We start from the raw sequence: 24,503 nt of genomic DNA on the forward strand, positions 1-24,503 counted from the left end.
TTAAGGAGTTTCACATATTAGGTTTTGTCTACTATTTCGAGATGACCAGCTGGGTGCAGATGATTTGCAATTGAATTGGAAGTGATCGGGAGCATATTTTTAAATTTTGGGGATAAAGACCATCTCTGTTGATAATTAGATTTTTATCCCTTTCAAATTGGTAATTTAATTTAGTTTTTTTACTCAATAATTAAAGATCTTATCAATTGCAAAAGAGCTGGTTTCATAGTTTCTTAATTTGATTTGTGGTATAGTTGCTATAGTTGCTTTTGGCTTGATCTGGTGCAGAGGGCAACAGTATTGGCATAAAAAGGTCCAAAGGATACCATTATTTGAGGTATACTCATTTTTTTTCATTACTTTTAATATGAATTGATAGATTAGTTCTCCTTATATGTAGGGATGATATAGTTGATAAACTTGAATCTGATGACAAATCGAATGTTTTATTGGATTGTTGGTTTCTCCCCTGTTTAGGGTTTACCTGTGTGTAATTGATTTGCAGTTCAGTTGGAAGTGATCTGGAGCTAATTAGAACATTTGGGGGATAGAATCCATCTCTCTTCACAGTTAGATTTTTATCCCTTTTGAATTGGTATTTTAAATTAGTTTTTCAGTCAATAATTAAAGATCTTATTGATAGCAAAAGAGCTAGTTTCATAGTTGCCTGATGTGATTTGTGGTATACTTGCTATAGTCACGTTTGACTTGATCTGGTGCCGAAGACAACAGTATTGACATAAAATAAGTCGAAAGGACACCATCATTTGAGGTATACACATTTCGTTTCATTACTTGAAATATGCATTGATTGATCAATTATACTTATATGTAGTGATGACATAGTTGACAGACTTAAATTCGAACACAAATTGAATGTTTAATTGAATTGTTGGTTTCTCCACTGTTTGTTAAAAAAAATGATTAGGAAAATTATAACTAATATGTATCTCCTTTTTGCATTTTGACAGATATTCAGAATGTATTTGTTTTGTGTGTGATGTTTTGCAATCCTCTTGATCTTCTTAATTGATATACCTGATCCATATCTGCAGTGCTAATATGCCAATTGGTATTCGCAGGTAAGTTTCATATTAACTGCATTGAACTATTAGCTTTGATATACCATACACTCAGTTGTTGATGTTTGCATGGTAATGTTTTTTTTTTCAGTATACTATGAGGTTCAATTATAATATTGCTTGCTTGTTATTAGTTTTTAAGATTTTTACCGAGCCCATGTCATAATGTAGGATAGTTACTCAAAACTTTCTCTCTGAGTTGTAGATACACATCATATGAAGCATAGGAATATAGTATGTGTGACAATAAAAATTGTCTAGTAATGCCAAAATGATTCTATAAAAATATTGATTAGTCATGCAAAATATAAATCTTTGAAGTCAGATATCAACTTTCTTTTTTACCTGGACTGGTAAATAACTGATAGCTCATTGAATGTTCACATTGCTTGGTGCTGCTGACTTGGGACCTTCTTCTCACGTACACCCAACATTCCTAAAAACTTCTTTGAAAACCACATTTTCAGTTTGATTGCCATTGTTATCATCATGACATAACAATATCTTCAACCCATCCCTATGAGTGACCCTAGAAATTGCCACATATAGTTGACCATGAGTAAAGACTTGTTTTTTGAGAATCAATCCAACCTTAGACAATGATTGACCTTGGCTCTTATTAATAGTCATTGCATATGAAACCATGATAGGAAATTGCCGACGTTGGAACTTGAATGGGATCCGGTGATCCGATGGACTTAGTGTCATCCTTGGAATAAAAACTTTGTTGCCTGTGTGTTTTCCTGAAATGCTCTGTGCTTCTATAATGTGTTTTCCAAGCTTCGTAACTACTAAACGTGTCCCATTGCACAACCCAGCAGCATGATCAATGTTTCTTAAGAGCATGATTGGTGTCCCCACTTTTAGTGTAAGCTCATGATTCGGAACACCTGAACATCTAATAGTGTTTAGAAATTCAGGTGTGTGTACCGATGCTAGTAACTCATTGTTCCCTTCTGTGGGGCATGCTTTGTCTGAGCTAAAAAAAGTTTGCGATTCAGCCGAATTCAAAGTCATCATGTAGTTGTTTATTTCATCGACATGTTGTAATGTCGGTGCGAGTATGGCTCTATCATGCAAACAATGATGTGATTCTAGGGGTCCAAACAATTCCGGATAAGTGGCCTTACAAATAGCCTCTATGGGGTCGATCCAATCATGTATAAGGATGTCATCGGGAATTTCTACTTTGTCAACGCCACCCATAGATATTCCAATGTTACCATCCCCAATTTTTAGTATCCATTCGGAAAATTGATTCAACTCATTTGAGCTTGCATTACCTGAGCCTACACTAAGACGCATGTTTCTTGTTAGTGTCAACAACTTGCAGCTATTCCAAATGTACGATGAGTTAATGCTTGCGTTTACAATTTCTTGTCTTGTACCCTTTGGTATAACGGGTAAAATTTGTCGAAAGTCCCCTCCAAAAACAACTGTCTTCCCACCGAATGGTTGATCTAGGCTGTTAATATTCTTGAATCTTAGAATATCTCGCATTGTCCGGTCAAGGGCTTCTATACAATATTTGTTAACCATTGGAGCTTCATCCCAGATAATTAATTTTGTTTTAACCAACAACTGAGCTAAATCACTCCCCTGTTTTATGTTGCACGTGGAGAACTCATCTACATTGAGTGGGATAGCAAATCGTGAGTGAGCTGTCCTGCCACCTGGAATTAACAAAGAAGCTATTCCACTTGAAGCAACGGTCAAAACAACTTGACCTCTAGACCTTAATGCCGAAGCTAATGTCTTCCACACAAACGTTTTTCCAGTTCCACCGAATCCATATAAGAAGAAAACTCCTCCGCTACAACGATGGACCGCTTCCATGATTTTATCATATGCTGATCTCTGTTCAGTTGTCATCTGATCTAGTCCAATAGAGTGTTCCTCAGCTAATCTACGTCTATCATAATGTAGCTCATCACAAAGAAGCCTGTTGACCCTATTGGACATCATCTGAGAGGTGCATGAGTCAAAGTTGGGCTGTGGCATGGATTCAAAATCTCTAAGACTCTTGTTGTACCCCTTGAGTATTAGCTCAATATCTATTAGAGTTAACTCCTTCAATTCCTCATTTGTCAGCCTTAGATCTGGGGTAAAAAAAAGTTTCAATAAATAATTATCATAAAGATGGTGATATCAAAATATGAAATACAAAATTCTCATTATGAAAGACTATTATATCAACATGCCTAATAAACACACATCCTATTGTAATAACATTTTTATATTCAGCTAATCATTTGATTACCCCCATTGTGAACATGATAATTTTCTAGTTTATAAGGTGATTAATTCCTATGTCTACAGCTCATGTGGAAGCAGGGACGGTTCCAAAGGGGGCAATCATAGTACAGCCCCCTCCAACTTCTTGAACTAAAATTAACAATTTTAAGTGTAAAAATTTGTTATATATTATTTAAATTTATTTTTAAATTGTTAAACTCAAAAGCAAGTACCAAGTCGTAAATTGAAGAAAATATTATTGTCAATCAATTTTCGATTAAATAAATTTTTAAATTTTTAAATATTTAAAATCTTTTTCTCTTTTAAATTATTTTTTCCTTAATTTTTACACCTTTTATCGTATAATTAGGCTAAAAAATATATAATAACAACAACATGTAATTAGGTGTTGAAATTTTTTTTATATAGTATATACATGAAAGTAAATTGTTTTAAAGTTTATTTATTTTTCACGTGATATTTAAATTATAACATATTAAGTAAATATCATAAAATGATTATATTTTCTATCTTTTATTCACGAATATATTTTCAATGCATATAACAAAGTTATTAGAACACCTGATTTATATTTATTTTGTAGCATATTTTTGATGATATGAAGAATAAAATATAACTTACTGTCACAATAATACTAAACAAAATAAATTAACTAAAAAATAGATAATTTTTTTATTTTATAGAATCCAAAATGAAAAAGAAAATTTTACAAAACTAAGAGCACTTTTTTATATAACTAACACTTAGTAGTATTTTTTAAAATAAAAAAAAACCAATACTGATTATATATATTACTACTTATACTATAATATATTTGATTATACAATATTTTAATTTTTGGCCCTCCTCAACTGAATTCCTGAATTCGTCCCTATGTGAAATTGGATATCCTATTAAGTTATATGAAATATGATCACAAAATATGATTCGCCTAAATAAGTAGACATGTAATTAGAACAAATATTGAAGAGGATAGTTTCTGACTCAGATTAAGCATAGTAAATAATGAATTTTCACCTGGATTTTTCATTATTCTTCTTTGTTTTTGAAGTATGTCATCTGAAAGCAAATTCCATGTCTTTTCCCATACATGTTCTGGCCTTTCCATGGAATTTGAAAACAACAATATTGCAAATAGCTTTCTCAAATAAACTCCTGATCCCCAATGACTTGCTTTTTTTATTGCATCAACGTATTCTTTATCATCATCTAAAAGACCTCGTGCATAACATGCATCCCTAAATGATGAATGAAGAACACCATCTATTGTTCGTATTTCTTCATATGATTTAGGCCCTTTAGCATAATTGAGAAGTAGTCTAAGGTAGTAACTTTCACCCGACCCCGGAGGGACAAAGAAAATGCGACCTATCACAGCATGTGACTTTCGTGGAGACCATTTCCTCTCCTTTGCTTTCCATACAAATTTTGTTGGGAATTCAGCATAAGTAAGTGACCGGGCTTCGGGATATGACTTGTTCGTTTCAAACCATTCCAAAAACATGGATTCCTTGACAGAAGCCTTTCTAGCAACATCTTCCAAATTCTCGTCATCTCTGAAAATCACTGGTTGCTCGTTTGGCAAGTGAAATCCCAACCTTACCACAGACGGGTCTCTATAATGAATGTTGTATCCAAAAATCCTCCAAGCAGCTTCGCATGGAGATATATATCGACAATCATAATACATACTGATTTCATCGTGCTCATCCTTATTCGCATCTTCGGTTGCACTTTTGTAAAATGATGCAGTTACACGGTCGTGTCCTTTGTTAACATACTTGAATAGATACTTTATTGATCTAGATTGGTTGCACCACTCAACATTGATGTGTGCTCCATATCTCATCAATAAATACCTATTATGAGGAACGACATAACGGTTATCAAGATCAATACCTGACTTCATGATTGTCTTTCCATCATCTCTGCGTCTGTATACTGGATAACCATCTTCGTCAATTGTTGTGTTTTCAACAAATCGCTTGGGGAAGTGTCTGATGCATTTCCCATCTTCCATGCATGGTGAATCTTTCTTGGCTGAACCACATGGACCATGCATCATGTGCTTCCCCACTGCTTCATAGTATTCTGGATCAGTCTCATTATCTGGTATTTCAGCGGATATAATCTTGTCAATATCTTTTGCAATAGGATACTTGTCATCACGATGTAGAAACAACAACATGTGTGTGTGAGGTAGCCCACGTTTTTGAAACTCGATGGTGTAAATCACTGGAAAATTAAAAAATGAACTAAACCATTAGTGCATTATAAATTATAAGCAATCATACAAAAAAAATTATGTGCCCTATATCTGTTTGATAATGACTACCATTATAAAATATTTTGACAAACTTGAACCAATTGAGAATCACAAAACAACATGCATCTATTTCTAATCAATCTTGCCAAAAAACTATATGGAGATACATATTATTTTACAATATAAAAGGATCATGATTTAAGTATTTTTACCTGCAGAAACCCGTCTAAATATCTTCTTGGTTCTTATGTCTTTAACTAAATAATCCAACTTCATCTTAAAAGCCCTACATACCATGTCCGGTCGGTCTTCAGCATTTAGTTCTCTGTTCTTTAAGAATTCTTCTAATTCAGGCCACTTTGGATTACACGTGAATGTAATGAAAAGGTCTGGGTAACCGACTACCTTGCATATTGCCATTGCATCAAGGTAGTTTTGAATCATGTACCTAGGCCCTCCAGTGAATGAAGACGGCAATATAATACGTTTGCCGCGAGAAGATGGTGCTGTCTCCCCACTTAGTACTGCTTCTTTGATACCCTTGTACATCTCACATCTGAACTTCTCTTGGTCAAGACGTATGTAGTTTAACCTGGCTGACTCTATCATCGAAAAACCATCAACCAAAAATTGCTGGAATAGTCTCCTAGAATATAATAATGGGGATCCATCGGACAATCGTTCTTGTATTCTAAACACAAAAAATTCCCTCGTCGTTACATCCTGTCGCCCCTTTCCGCCATCTGGATTACTCTTGTTAAGTGGAACATCTTCCTTATAACTATCTTCTCCGTACGGAAATAGCAAAGGGTATTGCAAGCCTAAATAAGCTGGATTTAGCTGGTTGATCCTTTGTAACCTTCCACTTTGTGTCTCCACAATAATATCTCTATCAGTTTTATCTACATCAAAATCACCCACAATTAATGCAGCAACCTCACTGGTTGATGGTAAATTATATCTTCTCCCATCTTTGCCCCGCTTTCCTATAAGCCTTAGCTTCACTGTGGACCTAGAGGTCGAAGACATCGATTCCCTAACCATACGAAATGCTTTCACCAACACATTGTTTTCATCTAGCATTGACTTCAATTCTTTGACTATGTCTTCGTGAATATCATTGTTTTCCTCTCCCCTATATGAGTTAAAATATACTAAAGTTAATTCTGTCAGCAGAAAATACTATAGATTATATGGGGAATATAACCTTGTCAAAGTACAATATTTTATCTATATTATATTAAATATGAACCTGATAGCAGAAATGCGGTTTTGAACTTCATTTTGAGTATCAAATACATATAGCTGAGCAAACTTTGCTCTACTACCATCTGGTGGGATAAGGCTACCCATTAGGTGATAGTTCTCACCAAATAATCTAAAGGTTGGTGGCCCTCTCGAATTATTTATCGCTTTGTCTATCTTGGCACCAATAGATGTGAATTGAAACATGCTATTGTAAGATCTAATGTTCTCCCGAAAGTGCTTGCTTTTGATGTCATCACCGTATAACAAATTATACAATGCCTTGGGAGCTTCTTGAAGATGAGGAATTTGAACTTGGCCGCCTCTACAACATAGTGTGTATTTAGGCTCACTTGTGTTGTAATTTTTGTTGATCCTTTCGGCATACCAAAATAATGAATGACAGAATTCACATGAATGTTGTGCAGAACCCATGTGCAAATATTCTGCACATAAGAATTGTGTAGTTACAGCTACAAACTCATATTTTATAGGATTTATTAAGAAATTATACTTTATTAATATTGATCAAAGTATAAATTCAATAGAGTGATGGGTCATGAGTGTGATAAGAAATTTGGAATGGTGTAATTTTGTGCATACTATTACTATAATCGGTTGAAGAAAATGTGATTCAGTTCTAAATCACTTATTATTACAAAATTATATTTTATCTGAATTTTAGACTAAACAAAATTTCTGTTAAGTGATAGGTCTCTTTTAGAATTTTGTAATGTTTTTATTTGAAAGATAATGTATTTTTATATCAATCTTGTTTGTAGTATTATTTCAAATGGATCTGATGCTAGAAATATTTTATTTTTGTTTTATTGAAACATTTTTTTTATAGAATGGTTCTTTATGAATTTTGGTCAAAGTTTAATTTCAAAACAGGGACGGGTGTGATAAGAAATTTTGGAGTAAACTATTAATTTACCTTGGTGAGAGAAAAGTTTTAAAAATATTATAGTTATTACTGAAATAAAATATATTATTTATCTGAATTTACATTAAAATATTATTTTTTTAAAAGAATGAGTGTTTTTTTATAAATCTATAACATTATCATTTTAAATAATTTTTAAATTAAGTTTGTGGCAAAATGAAATCATAATCAGGCGAAGGATATGCACGATAATTTTTGTTATTTAATTAAAAATTTTTATTTTGTAATTTTTAAAAAATATATAGTCTAATGAGAGTGATTGGCATATGTTAAATGAATTATAATTTTTTTTAATCTACAAAAATTATTTTTTTTATATTGATTTCGGAGTAAATATTAAATTATCTTAATGAGGGGAAAGTGTTAGGTTTTATTTTTTTGCTTCAAAATAATATTTTAGAAGAGTGATGTGTGTCCTTTAGAAAGTTAGATTTTTTCTCCTAATAAGAAATTATTTTTTCATTTATGTTGATGCAAACCTTTATTCTAAAGTGATGAAGGGAATGGGCTATCATTTTTTTATTTTAGCATTAGAAAAATTCATTTCATATCTGAATTTTGGATAAAACATAATTCAAGTAGAGTGGTGGGTGTCTTTTATAACTTTGTAATGTTTTTCTTTTATATAAAAATGTTTTTTTATATCAATTTTGACATAAAATATTTTTTAAAGTGGGTCGGTTGAATGAGTTATAATTGTTTTATTTTTTGCTCAATGAAATACTTTTATTAATTTTGAAGGCTATTTTTAAGAGAGTGATAGATGTAATAAGAGATTTTTTATATTTTAAAATAATAAAGTAACATACCACTGTTGTATACTTCTATCCCAACAGATCTTGCTATATTCTTTTGTAATCTTTTTTTGCCTGCATTTTTCAAAGATAGAGTAAGCGGTCAACAATAATCCTTGAATATAGTAATAGGTGGATGCCCTTCAACATCATTCATTGACCAACCACAATGATTTTTTTCTAACAATTATACCTTTGCTAGTATTCAGCCTCCTTCTATCATTGCTAGGTACTTCATTTATTTGAGATCCTAATAAATGAACAACAAAAAATCTTCCTTGTAAGATATTTCAAGTGTAATAATTTGTGTAAAAAATATGCACAACTGACTGTGTCCATCCTCACTGGAGACACCTGAACTGGTTTTGTGCTGCTTTGCACCATCCAAAATGAATCTCCGCTTCATTCTAACTTCTTTTGCTTGACCTATATTATAACATAAAATTTCTTCTATAATCTTTTAACTACACATGAACATAAAATATTTGCACAATGTATAAAATACTCCTTATATAAAATGTACCATGGGCACTGTTGGTGGTCCCGGAATGAACGGCGACAAAGGAATCCCGCCTGAGGTCGCATTTGGATCTATCTTTATAGTTCATAAGATCCCCATTTATGACATCGGTCTGACCTGCATCATGGAATTCACTCTCGAGTGAAATTCTGAGTCCAGCAGAAGATCCTTGACACACTAACCTAATAAAACAGATCAAGACCGTTCTAATATCATTTGATGCCGATTAATTTATACCTTTACAGCATCCAGTTATAGCTGCTTTCCTATTAGAACCAAGTGTCATCATCCGGTCTTTCCTGGCCTTTTTTTGGCGATCTGTGTTGTAAAGCATTTTACAACTCAGTACTTGAAATGCATTACTATCAATTAATCATATTCTCTGTTTTATAAAAACTATATACTTTTGTACTCAATGCTGAAATTTACCTATGCACATGTCTGAATTTCCTGAATTGCTAACCTCATAATCATCAACTATAAGAGAATTTGACATCCTTGAAGTTGAGGTTGAATTTGCTTTCAAGACTGATTCCATATGAACTGTCTCTAGCTGGGCTGCATTGAATATATGTTTTTATTAAATAATTGTACATCACATTGAAAGCATTCCTTTAACTATACATAATGTATACACTTGTCAAAAAGATTACCTCGAAAATTGTCTAGGTCAATAAAATTTGCATTGTTGTCTATTGTAGTTGCTGATCCTGCATATACATTGATCCAAGCATATATCAATACTGCAGTTTTATTATAGCATGACGTTTTTAACATCATCAGCTATATATAATGATATTGGGTGATACCAAATCCTGTTATTGTATGGTGGCTCATCTCATATGCTCCTTCCAAATATATTTATAACCAAACCTATTAGAAACAACTTACCTTTATTGTTTAGTGTTAAACTCAATTGTCTCCTTCCTGCAACCTTGGATGATCTTTCTTTCCTGGCTAATGTGGCTCTTTCTATGAATACAAACATGTCATCAAATTAACCATAGTTTCCCAAAATAAGCTTTTCAAAACAGTATATGGAGAAATGTACCTTGATAGTCATGAGTTTGTGCACTCAAATTAGTAGCAATGTGATGATGTGCCATCTGGGACTGGTTAACTCCCTGGTTCAGGTTGGGTGTGTCTGGGTTTACATTGCATACTTGTCCTTGTAGGGTGTTTTCCTTTCCTTCTATCCACCTCTTGGGTGGATTACTGGTGGTGTTTACAATCCAACCTAAAAAATTTACTCTTTTAGAAATAGCAAAACATAGTTACTTGAATAAAGTATTAATAATTTTTAAAACTTGTTAGTTACTTGATAGTTGAGACTCTGAGTTATGTGATCCTTCTTCAACAGCATCCATTTGGTTATCACCGGATAAGTTCTTCGCCATAGTCAAGTCATTGTTGCCACAATATATGTCGACCTTTCGTTTGTTACTTAAGCAGTGTCCTTCGGCATGGTCTACGGTTCAATTTATTTTGCATTAGTTTAGTATAGACATGTTCATAATAGTTTTTCAAATTGACTAACTATTGTCTCTATTTTAGTACTTGTTTTTACCTTGCAAACTAATACAAAAGAACCAACTGCCAAAAATTCAAGCTTTTTATCAAAAACTTTTACAAAGTAATCAGATTATGTAAGGAACATACCATGCTTTTCTGGAATTGAGCTCAAGCTAATAGGTTGAAGAGGCTTTCTCACAACTTTCTGGTCCCATATTTCTGAGTCTGATGTCTTTAACTTTTTACGTTTGGCATCCATGATATTTCTTCTTTCCTTTCTGGCACACGAAGCTTGAGAAGGATCCATTACTTAAAGGTCTTCAATGAATGTCAGGACTTTTTATGCTGTGTGTGACTGTTAGGGATAATCTGTGCACCTTCTATGTGAGCTCCTCAATAGGGTATGGATTAAATGTTGTATAATTTTGGTTGAGAAGGTGAAATAGTTAGAACTAAATAAACTATCCAGGTCTAACCTTAGCTATTTTGTGGTGGTTTGACAATTGAATGAACATTGTTTTACTTAACCCTAAATAACAGGATAGTTTTGAATTTCTGTAGTCACGATGAACTTTTATTATGTATACCCTTGCAACAATGCTCCTTCTCTCACTTTGATATGTTCTTTAGTGGCAAGTCCTTAAGAATTCTTTGTTAAATAAATTAAAATACCTTATCTAGATACTTTAGAGTTGAAAATAACATATTAGAAGACAGAGTGGGCAGCTCTTTTCAAGTACATTTTAGTGTATAAGAAAATTCAGGTTTCTATGTTAGTTGAAAATTATTGTGCATTTTGAGTACATGGTGATTTTATAATGCTCTTTTATGTAAGTTTTGAGCTGTACATTGATGTGAGATTCATATTTGATACTTAATTGTATACTATGAAGTCTAGTATTTTAATTATAATTTTTCCTTCACTTTGCTGTTTATTGAAGTCCCGTAGTTATATATGATCCCATGTCCCTTTTTAAATGTCTGTTTTGGATTTGTATTTTATTCTTATTAAGAAGTTCTAATTATGGTGATTTTTTGGACTTGACTACTGTTCATACCCTGACCGAACTCCTCCAAACTCGGCAAATCCATAAAAGGTCCGACCTCGTCCTAAAGGCCCACGCCTAAAGGTCGGACCTCGGACAATCAAGCAAAGGAAGGCCCATCAAAAGGAACGCAGCCCAAAACCTAAAGGCCGAAAGGGCCTAGAAAAGGCGGTTCCACAAAGACAGAGATAAAACTCCCAAAAGATAAGATAAGATAAGAATATCTTATCCAGGGAAGATCACGGCCAAACTACTATAAATACACTGGAGCACCCAGGTATAGCATTCATTCTACAATTCTACATATATCTGCTTGGACCCATGCTAACTTAAGCATCGGAGTGTCATTGCAGGTACAACCACCAACCACTCCACATATCAAGCTCGGGTCCCTGACCCCCACCTCGGGCCTCTCCAGACGACCGAGCTACACGTTTCAGGTAACCCTCGGAACATTGGCGCCGTTGCCGGGGACCTGGAAGTCATCCCTCTACCATGGCGAACGACCCTCACAACAATGACCGCGCTGCATCTGAACAAGAGGAAGAAATTGACACCGGAGAACGTCCAGACAGCCCTCTATCACCACGCACTCCAGGAGGAAACAAACAGAATCACCCAAAGACATCGCTCCCAAGCAAAGATCCACAAAATCCCGAAAAAGAAAAGAGCTCGGAAATTCTAGAAGCAGTCCAGGCACAACAAAACCGACTGAAACGACTCGAAGAGGACATAAAGAAACAGAAAGAAACTGAACAAGATCTGAGGAGGGAGACTCGAAAGCGCAGAGAATTAGAAGAAAAACTGCGGAAAATAGAGGCCAACCTGAAAGGCCGGACAGAACGCGGCACCACCCCCGAAGGCAACCATGATCCCTTCACGCAAGAGATCATGAAGGAGAAAGTACCGCGAAACTTCAAACCACCCGATATGGATCTCTACGACGGCACCACCGATCCAAGTCACCACCTCAGCAATTTCAGAAGCAGAATGTACCTAGTCGACGCCTCCGACGCGATCCGGTGCAAAGCCTTCCCCACCACTCTCACCAAGTCAGCCATGAAGTGGTTCGACAACCTGCCACCAAGATCAATCACCAGCTTCGAAGACCTGACCAAAAATTCCTAACAAGGTTCTCTATTCAAAAGGACAAGACAAAACATGCCCCCAGTCTACTCGGGATCAAACAAGGTAACCAAGAAACCCTCCGAGAATACATGGAGCGATTCAACAAAGCCTGCCTGGACATACAACACTTACCCACTGAAGCAGCCATCATGGGACTAGCAAACGGCCTAAAAGAGGGACCGTTCAGCCAATCCCTATCCAAACGATACCCGACCTCCCTATACGAGGTGCAGGAACGGGCAGAAAAATATATCAACATGGAGGAAACCTCCCAGCTAAGAGACTCTTCTAGGAAGGAATCAACCTACCCATTCCGAGATCGAGATCGGGAACAGAAGAAGAAAGAAGAACCCAACTCGGACAAGCCACGGAAGTACCACAACTACACCCCCCTCCGAGTCTCCCTGGTAGACGTCTACAGAGAAGTATGCCACACCGAAAAGATCCCCCCGCCCCGACCTCTAAAACACAAGAGAGCGGGGAGAGATCGGTCCGAGTACTGTGAATATCACAAACTCTACGGTCATCCTACTAACGACTGCTACGACCTAAAAAATGTTATAGAAAAGCTAGCCAGAGAAGGAAAACTCGACAGATACATAGCAGAGAAAGGAGAAGAGACCAGAAAGAGAAGGCGGGGAGATAACGAAGGTCGGGCCGAACAAACCCCGCGAACCCCCGAAAGGCACGTACACATGATAAATGGAGGATTTGCGGGCGGTGGAACATCCAGATCCTCACGAAAAAGACACCTCAAAGAAGTCTATCATGTCCGAGAAGACAGTCCCCTGCTCGAGTTACCTACTATCTCATTTACCCGAGAAGATGCTCAAGGGATAATACCCGGGCACGACGATCCAATGGTAATCACCATTATTCTAGCAAACGCCAACTTACATCGAACCCTGATTGACCAGGGAAGTTCAGCAGATATCCTGTTCAAAACGGCCTTCGACAAGCTCGGACTTGAAGAAAAAGAGCTAAAGGCCTATCCCACCAACCTATTTGGGCTAGGGGACACCCCGATCCATCCCTTAGGATACATCTCGCTACACACTACCTTTGGAAGAGGCGAGCAATCTAAAACATTAAGCATCGACTACATTATAGTCGACGTCACTTTAGCATACAATGCCCTCATTGGGCGACCAACCCTAAACAGATTGGCAGCAATAGTCTCGACCCCACACCTCTGTATGAAGTTCCCTACCGCAAAAGGAATCGCTACCATAAAAGGTGACCAAAAACTAGCGCGGCGATGCTACAACGAAAGCCTGAGCCTAAAAGGGAAAGAGATCAACACAATAGAACTCGGACGAGTTCAAGCCCGAGAAGATCTTCGGCCACAACCAGAGGGAGAAACCGAAAAAGTCCAGATTGGGAACACACCTGAAAAAATAACAAACATAGGAGCAAACCTTGAGGCAGGCCTAAAAGAGGAACTCATAACCCTCTTAAAGGGGAATTCCGACCTCTTCGTCTGGAAAGCCTCCGACATGCCAGGCATAAGCCCCGACCTAATGTGCCATAAACTATCAGTATACCCGGGATCCAGACCTGTCCAACAAAAACGCCGGAAGCTCGGACCCGAACGCATGCAAGCGATAGAAGAACAAGTACAAGCACTGCTAGATGCAGGGTTCATTAGGGAAGTGAAATACCCCCTATGGCTCGCAAACGTGGTCCTGGTAAAAAAGCCTAACGGAAAATGGAGGATGTGCGTCGATTACACGGATCTCAACAAAGCCTGCCCCAAAGACCCATATCCACTACCAAACATCGACGCCTTAGTAGACGCAGCCTCAGGCTACAGATATCTCTCCTTCATGGATGCATATTCGGGATACAATCAAATCCCGATGTACGGACCCGACCAAGAAAAGACCTCGTTCATAACCCCAAGGGCAAACTACTGCTACGTAGTAATGCCCTTCGGGCTGAAGAACGCAAGGGCAACCTACCAGAGGCTAATGAACAAAGTGTTCTCAGAGCACATCGGACTACAGCTGGAAGTGTACGTCGACGACATGCTGGTAAAGACACAAGAAGACAGAAACTTGCTGACCGACCTCACCAGTGTCTTCGGCACCCTCAGAAAACACAACATGAGACTTAACCCGACAAAGTGCACCTTCGCCGCAGAAGCCGGAAAGTTCTTAGGCTTCATGCTGACTCAAAGGGGCATCGAAGCGAACCCAGACAAATGCCAAGCAATACTCAATATGAAGAGCCCGACGTGTGTCAAAGAAGTACAGCAACTGAATGGAAGGCTAGCCGCCCTATCAAGATTCTTGGCAGGATCAGCGATAAAATCACTACCTCTCTACTCGCTCCTAAAGAAAGGGAAACCCTTCTCATGGACCCCGGAGTGCGAAAAAGCCTTCCAAGAATTCAAGGAATTCCTCGGGCAGCCACCAATCCTAACCCGACCTTTAAAAGGAGAAGAACTCGTACTATACCTCTCGGTTGGAAATCGAGCAGTCGCTTCAGCGTTAATACGAGAAAATGACCAAGGACAACGCCCCATATACTTTGTAAGCAAGGCACTACAAGGGGCCGAATTAAACTATCAGAAGATAGAAAAATTCGCCTACGCCCTAGTATTCACAGCTCGGAGGCTCCGTCCCTACTTCCAAGCCCACACCATCAAAATCCGGACAAACTAACCCATGAGACATATCCTACAAAAAACAGACCTGGCAGGACGAATACTGCAATGGGCGGTGGAACTGTCCGAGTTCGACCTCCACTATGAAGCCCGGACTGCTATAAAATCTCAGTATCTAGCTAACTTCATCGCAGAATACGCTGAGACCCCTGGAACCCCACTCTCATGGAACCTGTATGTCGACGGGTCCTCAAACAAAACTGGAAGCGGAGCCGGGGTTATACTCGAAAGCGACCAAGGAACGCGGATAGAACTATCCCTAAAATTCGGGTTCCAGGCTTCGAACAACCAAGCCGAATACGAGGCCCTACTAGCAGGCCTAAAGCTAGCCGAAGAGGTCGGAGCCCAGAGAATCACGATCTTCAGCGACTCCCAGGTCGTCACGTCACAAGTAAATGGAAGCTACCAAGCCAAAGACCCAACTATGAAAAAATACCTGGACCAAACACAGGCACAATTACGCCACTTTTCAGAAATACAGATCCAGCACATACCTCGGGAACAAAACGCCCGGGCAGACGCCCTCTCAAAGCTCGCCAGCACCAAGCCCGGAGGCAACAACAGAAGTCTCCTCCAGGAAACCTTACAATCTCCCTCCGTGATAAGAGAGGAAGAAACGCTAAATATATCCAACCAACAGCAAGGATGGATGACCCCCATACTAAACTACCTGAAGTCGGGAACTCTCCCCACCGAAAGAAAGGAAGCTAAAAGACTCACGAAAGACGCCCAGAATTATACACTAATTCACGACGTATTATACAGAAGAGGATTCTCAAACCCCCTCCTTAGGTGCGTCCCGACCTCAGAAACAAAGAGCGTCCTCGAAGAAGTCCACGGAGGCATGTGTGGGAACCATCTCGGAGCTCGGGCATTATCCAAGAAAGTAGTCCGAGCCGGCTTCTACTGGCCGACCTTGCAAAGAGACGCAACGGAATTTGTGAAAATATGCCCCCCTGCCAAAAACACGCCAATTTTCACAAGGCACCACCCGAAGACCTTATCAGCATCACCGCACCATGGCCCTTCGCAAAATGGGGACTTGACCTACTCGGCCCGTTCCCCCAAGGACCGGGGCAAGTCAAATACCTCATAGTAGGGGTCGACTACTTCACAAAGTGGATCGAAGCTGAACCCTTAGCCACCATTACGGCTCAGAAAAGTCACAAATTCCTATACAAAAACATTGTCACAAGGTTCGGAGTCCCCTACTCCATCACAACAGACAATGGAACACAGTTCACAGACACAAGTTTTCAGAACTTGGTGGCCGAACTAAAAATCAAACAGCAATTCACCTCAGTCGAGCACCCACAAGCCAATGGACAAGCAGAGGCTGCAAATAAAGTTATCTTGGCCGGGTTAAAACGGAGACTCCAAGAAGCCAAAGGGGCATGGGCCGAAGAGCTTCCCCAGGTGCTATGGGCATATCGGACAACTCCACACTCTACAACGGGAGAATCACCATTCCGACTAGCCTATGGGATGGAGGCAATGATTCCTATCGAAATAGAGGAAGGGTCACCTAGAACCATCTTCTACAACGAAAAAGGTAACCCGCAAGCACAAAGGGAAGAACTCGACCTCCTCCCCGAGGTCCGAGAAAGAGCCCGAATCCAAGAAGAAGCCTTAAAACGGCGAACGGCACTCAGATACAATCAGAAAGTAATAAAGCGAAGCTTCTCCATTCACGACCTGATTCTAATCCGAAATGACATCGAAACACAAAAGTCGGGAGAAGGAAAGCTAGCTGCAAATTGGAAAGGACCCTACAAAGTAACAGAAGTCTTAGGGACAGGCTACTACAAAGTATCCGACCTAGAAGGCAATGAGCTGCCCAGGGCCTGGCACGCCTGCAATCTAAGACGGTACTACAGCTAGAAAAATTTAACCGGAGGTGTACTCTTTTTCCCTACAAGGGTTTTTTAATGAGACACCCGGTTAAATAAAGACACCCGACCTAGTCAAGGGTAAACACTCTGTAAATATTCTTTCTTTTTTAACACTAATCAAATTTTTCTATTTTCTTTTCTCCTTCCTCATAATGAAACAAATCCTAGAAAGTACCCCGCCAAGGCGCATTAATTTATGCTCGGCAAAACGCAAAAAATCATTTGCCAAGAGACCACACAAGGTCGGCAAAGATAAAGCGACGAGGTTCAAATTAATGTGAGAAGTTATAAAGCAACTCTGAAAAGGCTCAAAAAGCCAAATAAAAAGAGATTACAAAAATAACTTAAAAGGCCGACCAAACAAGGTCGGACCCAACAAAGGGAGGTACTCGAACGCCCGAGGTCCGAGAAAAAGCCCGGGTCCAAGAAAGAAGCCTTAAAACGGCAAAAGCCAAGATTTCGAAAACGCTTACTATAAAGTTGTTATCCAAAAACAACTAAAAAAGTACAAGCGAAGAAACGAAATCGAAGGAAAGGATAAAAACGAAGTTTCGAAAACGCTTACTATAAAGTTGTTATCCAAAAACAACTAAAAAAGTACAAGCGAAGAAACGAAATCGAAGGAAAGGATAAAAACGAAGTTTCGAAAACGCTTACTAAAAAGTTGTTATCCAAAAACAACTAAAAAAGTACAAGCGAAGAAACGAAATCGAAGGAAAGGATAAAAACGAAGTTTCGAAAACGCTTACTAAAAAGTTGTTATCCAAAAACAACTAAAAAAGTACAAGCGAAGAAACGAAATCGAAGGAAAGGATAAAAACGAAGTTTCGAAAACGCTTACTAAAAAGTTGTTATCCAAAAACAACTAAAAAAGTACAAGCGAAAAAACGAAATCGAAGGAAAGGATAAAACGAAGCTAAAAAGTTGTTATACAAAAACAACAAAAACACCAAAAAGGTTACTACGAGTAGCTAAATAGCAAAAAAAGGTGTTCAAAGCATTAAAGAGCCCACAGGCCGGGCAAAAAACCAAAGACAAATGATTACAGAGAGCCAATATCCTTTCCGGATTCCACATCGGTAGAAGGCTGCGGAGGAAGAACCATAGAAATCGGGACAGCCTTGACAGCACCATCATCTCGGTTTGAAACCTCCACACCAGATCCATCCCCGGCCAAAGGTGAAGTCGGGTTCGCAACCGGAACATTGGGGTCGGACACCGGAACCTCATCCTCGTTGGGAGCAGGAACAATCTTTCCCTCCACAACAACGTTATCCGTACTAAATAAGCTCAGATCCAGGTCAGGAGCAAGAACCCGGACCTGATCCTTCAAATTTCCAAACATAGCATCCATACCCTTGGCCACATGACCCTCTAGCTCGTAAAAATCATCCTGAGCAGATTGCAACTTCTCCTTTGTCTCCACAAGCTCGGCATATATCCGAGTATAATTCTCCGTCGCCGCCTTCGCCATCTCCTCAGATGCTTTCGCTGCCGCCACAGCCGCGGTAGCTTTAGCTTTCTCTTTCTCCAAAGAGGCCTCCAGCTCAGTAATCCTAGCAGCCTTCAGCTCACTAATCCTCTCGAACTCGGACTGAGCCTTCTCAAGTCGGGAGCTGGTCGCACCAATGGGGGATTTCTTGAACTCCCGGGCGATAGAAGCATGAAGACTGGCCATCCGGACACAGCTCCGCGCCATATACTGAAAATGGTGCTCCATAGACACATCATCAGTAGAAATAAAAGTCTGAGGGAGAATATGCTGTTCAATCCAACCAAGAGCGTCAAAATCCTTGTCATTAAAACCCGCAAGCTCTTGAGAGGTCTTCTGCTTCTTGGGAGGAGGACCCGAGGACGAAGGCGGGGAAGAGTGACCAAGTCCAGAGGCCGGAGGATCCTGATTTATAGCTCGGAACTGGGGAGTCGGAATAGTCTTCGACCGAGTAGTGACACCCACAGTAGCCTTCTTCGGAGAAGATCGGGCAGAAGCCTCAGCCTCAATATTCCGAGCAGCCACGGACTTATTCGTCCGACGAAGGAACTTCATAGAATCCGCCTGAGAAGACATCTCTGCAAAAATAAAAGAAAAGGATTACCACAACAGAAATCCCACCAAAACAAGCAAAGCCAAAATACTAAAAAAAGATGAATCTCGGAGAGGTCGGGAACTACCTAACTCGAAACGGAGAAGGCTTGGATCTCCCAACATTTTCTTCGTGTCCAAGTGAGGTGCCCGACCCCATAAACTGCTTACAACACCCACAAAAGCCTGCTCCACCTCATCTAGACTCTCAAAGGTATACTTAGCAGACACTACATTCTCCTGCCAACAAAGAGGAAAAGAAGGCTCCCCACTCTCATCTAGAAAGAAAGGTCGGACGTCCCCAGTAGCCCGAACCTTGAAATAAAAGTTCTTAAAATCATGAAAGGACTCATCATACAGGGTACAAAACTTCCTTCCCTGGTTAGCCCTAAAAGAGACCCAAGATACCTTCCCTCCACCCGACCCCGGCTTCGTCAACACAAACAAATAGGAAAAAAGAGAAATAGAGGGAGCGACGCCCAAAAACTGACACAAAAGTTGAAACAGCTTTAAAAACGCCCAAGAATTTGGATGGAGCTGCGTAGGGGCAAGGTTACAAGACCATAACACCTCGGACTCCAGGTCGGTAAAAGGAAGTCGGACACTCAGCTTAGAGAAAAAACAATCATAAGCATAAAAGAAGAGCTTCTCGGAACTATCTAAGGGCGGGAAGCACACTCTCTCCTCAGAATCCGGGGCTACTAGTTCATAATCCCTCTCAGACTCTCTATTTTCACATATGCTACAGTGCCTACGGAACCTAGCCAAATACTCAGAATCTACCACAGAAGGGACTTTTAGAGGAAGAGGGTCTACCCAACCAAGACCACTTGGAATCTTGGTCGACATCGCTTGAAGAACCTTTCGAGACATAAAATTCTTACCTACAAGGAAGAATACAATAGCAAGCAAAAATCACATAAAAGCAGACAGCGAAAACCCACTCAGCAAAACAAGAAACAGAAACCCAAACGAAGAAAATGCAGCAACCCGGAACAGAATACCAGAGAACAAAAAAGAGCCCCCCCCATATACAAACAACAAAGCAATGGCGGCGCCTCTTTTCGGGGCAACCCAGGCATAAAGAAAAAGAAACAAAGGCCACACAAAGAACAGAAGCATATGCGCACAAGAAAAGAGAAGCATGGGAACAAACCTGGAAGGAAAAAACGAAGACGACAAGCTCCGAGGAACGAGACGACGGCACACGAAGAGATTCGGGGAAGCAGAGCAAAGAGAAAGAAGAAGCAATGCAGAAAAACAAAAACGCAGAAAAAAAGGAGGAAAGGGGCAAATAAATAAAGCCTTCACAGAGCCCGAACGGAAATCGAGGAAAAACGGTAAAATGCAATAAATGCAGGAACGGCCACATTTTTGAATTTTGAAAAACTACTATGCCCGAGCTCGACCTCCCAAAAAGGACGAACTCGGGCAGGGGCACTGTTCATACCCTGACCGAACTCCTCCAAACTCGGCAAATCCATAAAAGGTCCGACCTCGTCCTAAAGGCCCACGCCTAAAGGTCGGACCTCGGACAATCAAGCAAAGGAAGGCCCATCAAAAGGAACGCAGCCCAAAACCTAAAGGCCGAAAGGGCCTAGAAAAGGCGGTTCCACAAAGACAGAGATAAAACTCCCAAAAGATAAGATAAGATAAGAATATCTTATCCAGGGAAGATCACGGCCAAACTACTATAAATACACTGGAGCACCCAGGTATAGCATTCATTCTACAATTCTACATATATCTGCTTGGACCCATGCTAACTTAAGCATCGGAGTGTCATTGCAGGTACAACCGCCAACCACTCCACATATCAAGCTCGGGTCCCTGACCCCCACCTCGGGCCTCTCCAGACGACCGAGCTACACGTTTCAGGTAACCCTCGGAACAACTACCGTTGATAATTGGCAAATATTCACCTTAGTAACACAAATAAGTATCACTACATGCAGCTTTTTTAAGGTTTCTATCTTTTTAGAACATAAAGATAGGGGACATCATGTGTACATCCAAATTTTTTTCTCAACCACATTTTGATACACATATTACTCCTATTAACTGACCAGTGACTAATCCACACATGAATTAAAAAGCCTCCAAAATGTAAAAGCCTCCCAAACTTCTCACAACATTAGTGCTTGAGAATAAAACTACCATGAAAGTAAACACTTAACCATTACCTAGAATCATGCATTAACTAAAACATAAAGACCCATACTTAAGACATAACGTACATGAAAATAAAGAAAAGCCTAGTTGACATATATTATAGCAATTAATAGGAGTGAATGATTTGGCTTGAGTCAGCGCCTATAGTTTAGATCAAAATCTAAACCATGTAGAGCCCATTCGAGTGCAAACTGACTGACTTGACACTAACAGCTTCATTCCATGTGCGATGGACCAAGTGTTTCCTGATCTGATGCATATACTTCAACCTTGATAGAAGGATATCTGTCCTCTCACCATCGTTTGAAGTTCCAAATCCAGTCCTTGCCTCCATCAAAGTAATAACATCCTTGTCCACAAATAAAGTGGGGCTGTATGGCATTCCAAGGCCGGTTACCTTTACCATCTTCTCCCATATATGTTTGTCATTAGCAGACCGTTTAAGTCCCCACACAGAAACTTGTCGTGTGAAACATAGGTTCTTGTAAGACATGAACCCAACATTGTCGTTTATTTGAATAAGGGCATGGTAGGAAGCTTTTACATCCTCAGGAACTATGTCCTCAGAAAACTTCCTCTGTTGCAGTGAAAATGTGATGATTGCCGCAGGATCTGAATTGTTGACACCTTCCCACCCTATCCAAGAAACAACTCCTTCTTGCACAATTGGCTTTGGGCCCAGCTTATGAACATTACTTTGGAATGTTCCAGAGTGAACCCAGTCTCTCTGAATAGAATTAAATAGTGTCCACTTCATATTCTTTTCAGCATAGTGTCTCTTGTACACGTGCACTATACGATACTCAGTCTGATCCTGCAAGTATCCGAAGGCATATAGTGACACTGCATGGCAGCAGTGTTTGCTAGCTTCATCTGATATGTATCTGATATCCCTAGTGAGGGGGTTCCAGATAATGATCCTTGAGTTAAGGCCACCATAGGATAACCTTATGCAAAGGTTACCATGATCATCTCCTACCAATGAATAGTAGCCAAAGTGATTAATCTGCATTGGTACACCGAAATGAAACTGGCGACCAGTTTCAACATCAGCTCTCACAAACCACTGTGAGTTCTCGTCCGTAGGCGGATACCCGATACCAATAATAACACTCCCATCCTTGTCCTTGTTTTCTCTGAAATTTTGCTTCACAAATAAGGGTGTTGACAGCCGGTAACTCCAAACTCGGTTCAAAGACCTGCATCTGCCAACAGTCTTAGGATCTGACTTGACAAATATCTTCCACAACAGTTCATCACCAAGATGTGGGAGGTCGAACTTCTTAGGAGATACGTCACTCATTTTTAAAAAACTCAGCTAATTTCTTTGTAGTATTAGAATTAGGAATTTGGTTGGTGTTATCCATCTTCGGTGTAGTTTCCTATTTATATGCATGGGTTTAGAGGTATAGTCTAGAAGAACTTGTATTTTGATGCCAAAATCCTGATGAAGGTAATGGAATTATTAAGCATGACTTAGTCTATTTGAAAAAATCAAAAGTGCTTTAGTCTTTTCACAGGAGCTTTTAGGTTTTTGGTTACACGATTTAGTATAAGTTATGTGTTTTCAACTTCATCATAGTAGATGACCAAAATTATCATAATTATTAATGCCTTTATATACTCTCCTATTATAGAATCTTTGGACTACTCTTAATGGTGAATCATGAATTTTTTAGCCGTAACATGTAATTTTATGCAGCTAGTGATTTTCTAATTAGTTGGGTTTTGTATCTTTTTTTAACTCCCAAGGCTACGTGCCTAGGTCTAACTTACTTGCCGAGTTAGCTATTTCTATCTCCATCCCACAAAATAAGATAGTAAAGTGCATTTGGAATTTCACAAATAGAGAAAAAGAAAAGCCATAACCATTTGGAGCAAAACATAGTCATATAATATCATATTTATATTTTTCTATTATCGATCGGAGAGCACATGTGTCCGTGACACAGCAAGGCCCTTACAACTTAGGGTTTCCATGTGACATCTGTTCCACCTTTTCCCTTCATACAACAGCATCTCAAAAACCTACCATTTGCCCAATAAACTAAGTGCAGTCTATAAGTGCGAAAAAGACAAAGATATAATTTTTTGGTAAGGCATTTGTTTTATCTTCCTAAGTTTTATATCCTTTTTTGATGTATTACTAAGTTGACTATGTTCTGACAACCAAAGGATTATAAGTATATCAGTAGCACACATTCCAATATTAAAAAGTAAACTTCTTTTCACCAGCACCTCATTTTTAAAATATGTTATTCATGTTACATCAAAATCAATTGCATAGATTAAGTAATATCCTTAGACAAATATCCTTATTTGTATTTAAATGGGCTCCAAACCCAAAAAATAAATTTGCACCAACTTTAATATAAAAAATATTATTTTGTAAAAAAAAAATTACATATTACTATAAAATTTCATTACTCTACTTAAATTATGTTTTATTCAGAACTCAGATAAAAAATAAATTTTATGAATGTAAAAAATTAATGAATATATAGTCAATTTTTTTCATCTGGTTAAAATAATATCTCGAATTAAAATAGATTAAAATTTTTTTTGTTAATTTATAAAAATTTAAATTTCTAAATCACACCCATCACTATGCTAAAAAGGTAATTTAATATTTTATACCAAAATGAATATAAAAATACTTTTTGTTCAAAGAAAAATATTATAAATTTTTTGAACATGTAATTTGCTCTCAAAATTTTATATTTTTTCAATATTAACTCTCTAAAAAATTTTATAAATCTCTTAAAAATACACATCATTATAGAAAAATTAGATAATATCCTCAGATAAAGATCTTTTTCTATTTTTAATTTGGTTCGAAACCCAATTAGTCTCCTTTGAATAAATATTGCGTCACTTTCCATTTGGTTTTGGT

At 38.6% G+C, this 24,503-nt stretch overlaps 2 protein-coding genes across 2 annotated transcripts; both read right to left on the reverse strand.

The window, feature by feature from the left end:
* Positions 1 to 1,499: 1,499 nt before the first annotated feature.
* LOC130939716 (uncharacterized) lies at positions 1,500 to 10,880 on the reverse strand. The gene is made up of 15 exons (XM_057867804.1): positions 10,769 to 10,880; positions 10,428 to 10,577; positions 10,161 to 10,346; positions 10,001 to 10,081; positions 9,763 to 9,819; positions 9,539 to 9,667; positions 9,347 to 9,427; positions 9,113 to 9,226; positions 8,920 to 9,015; positions 8,783 to 8,839; positions 8,605 to 8,664; positions 6,857 to 7,295; positions 5,817 to 6,739; positions 4,356 to 5,573; positions 1,500 to 3,181 (listed from the first exon to the last, which is right to left on the reverse strand). The coding sequence occupies exons 1-15, from the start codon at positions 10,878 to 10,880 to the stop codon at positions 1,500 to 1,502; spliced, it is 5,385 nt and encodes a 1,794-aa protein (XP_057723787.1).
* Positions 10,881 to 21,770: 10,890 nt separating this feature from the next.
* LOC130939717 (F-box/kelch-repeat protein At3g23880-like) lies at positions 21,771 to 22,913 on the reverse strand. Its single transcript, XM_057867805.1, has one exon. The coding sequence runs from the start codon at positions 22,911 to 22,913 to the stop codon at positions 21,771 to 21,773; it is 1,143 nt and encodes a 380-aa protein (XP_057723788.1).
* Between the last annotated feature and the right edge of the window lie 1,590 nt (positions 22,914 to 24,503).

The sequence above is a fragment of the Arachis stenosperma genome, chromosome 7, assembly GCF_014773155.1.
Source record: "Arachis stenosperma cultivar V10309 chromosome 7, arast.V10309.gnm1.PFL2, whole genome shotgun sequence".
NCBI classification, from domain to species: domain Eukaryota; kingdom Viridiplantae; phylum Streptophyta; class Magnoliopsida; order Fabales; family Fabaceae; genus Arachis; species Arachis stenosperma.

What these genes read in the sequence shown, in the direction of transcription:
- LOC130939716 (XM_057867804.1), bottom strand. Translation starts at nt 10,880, where the DNA reads ATGGATGCCAAACGTAAAAAGTTAAAGACATCAGACTCAGAAATATGG. An exon ending in ATTTAGACGGGTTTCTGCAG is followed by an intron (nt 5,574 to 5,816) that starts GTAAAAATACTT and finishes TTAATTTTCCAG; the next exon opens with TGATTTACACCATCGAGTTT. An exon ending in AAGAATAATGAAAAATCCAG is followed by an intron (nt 3,182 to 4,355) that starts GTGAAAATTCAT and finishes TTTTTACCCCAG; the next exon opens with ATCTAAGGCTGACAAATGAG.
- LOC130939717 (XM_057867805.1), bottom strand. Translation starts at nt 22,913, where the DNA reads ATGAGTGACGTATCTCCTAAGAAGTTCGACCTCCCACATCTTGGTGAT.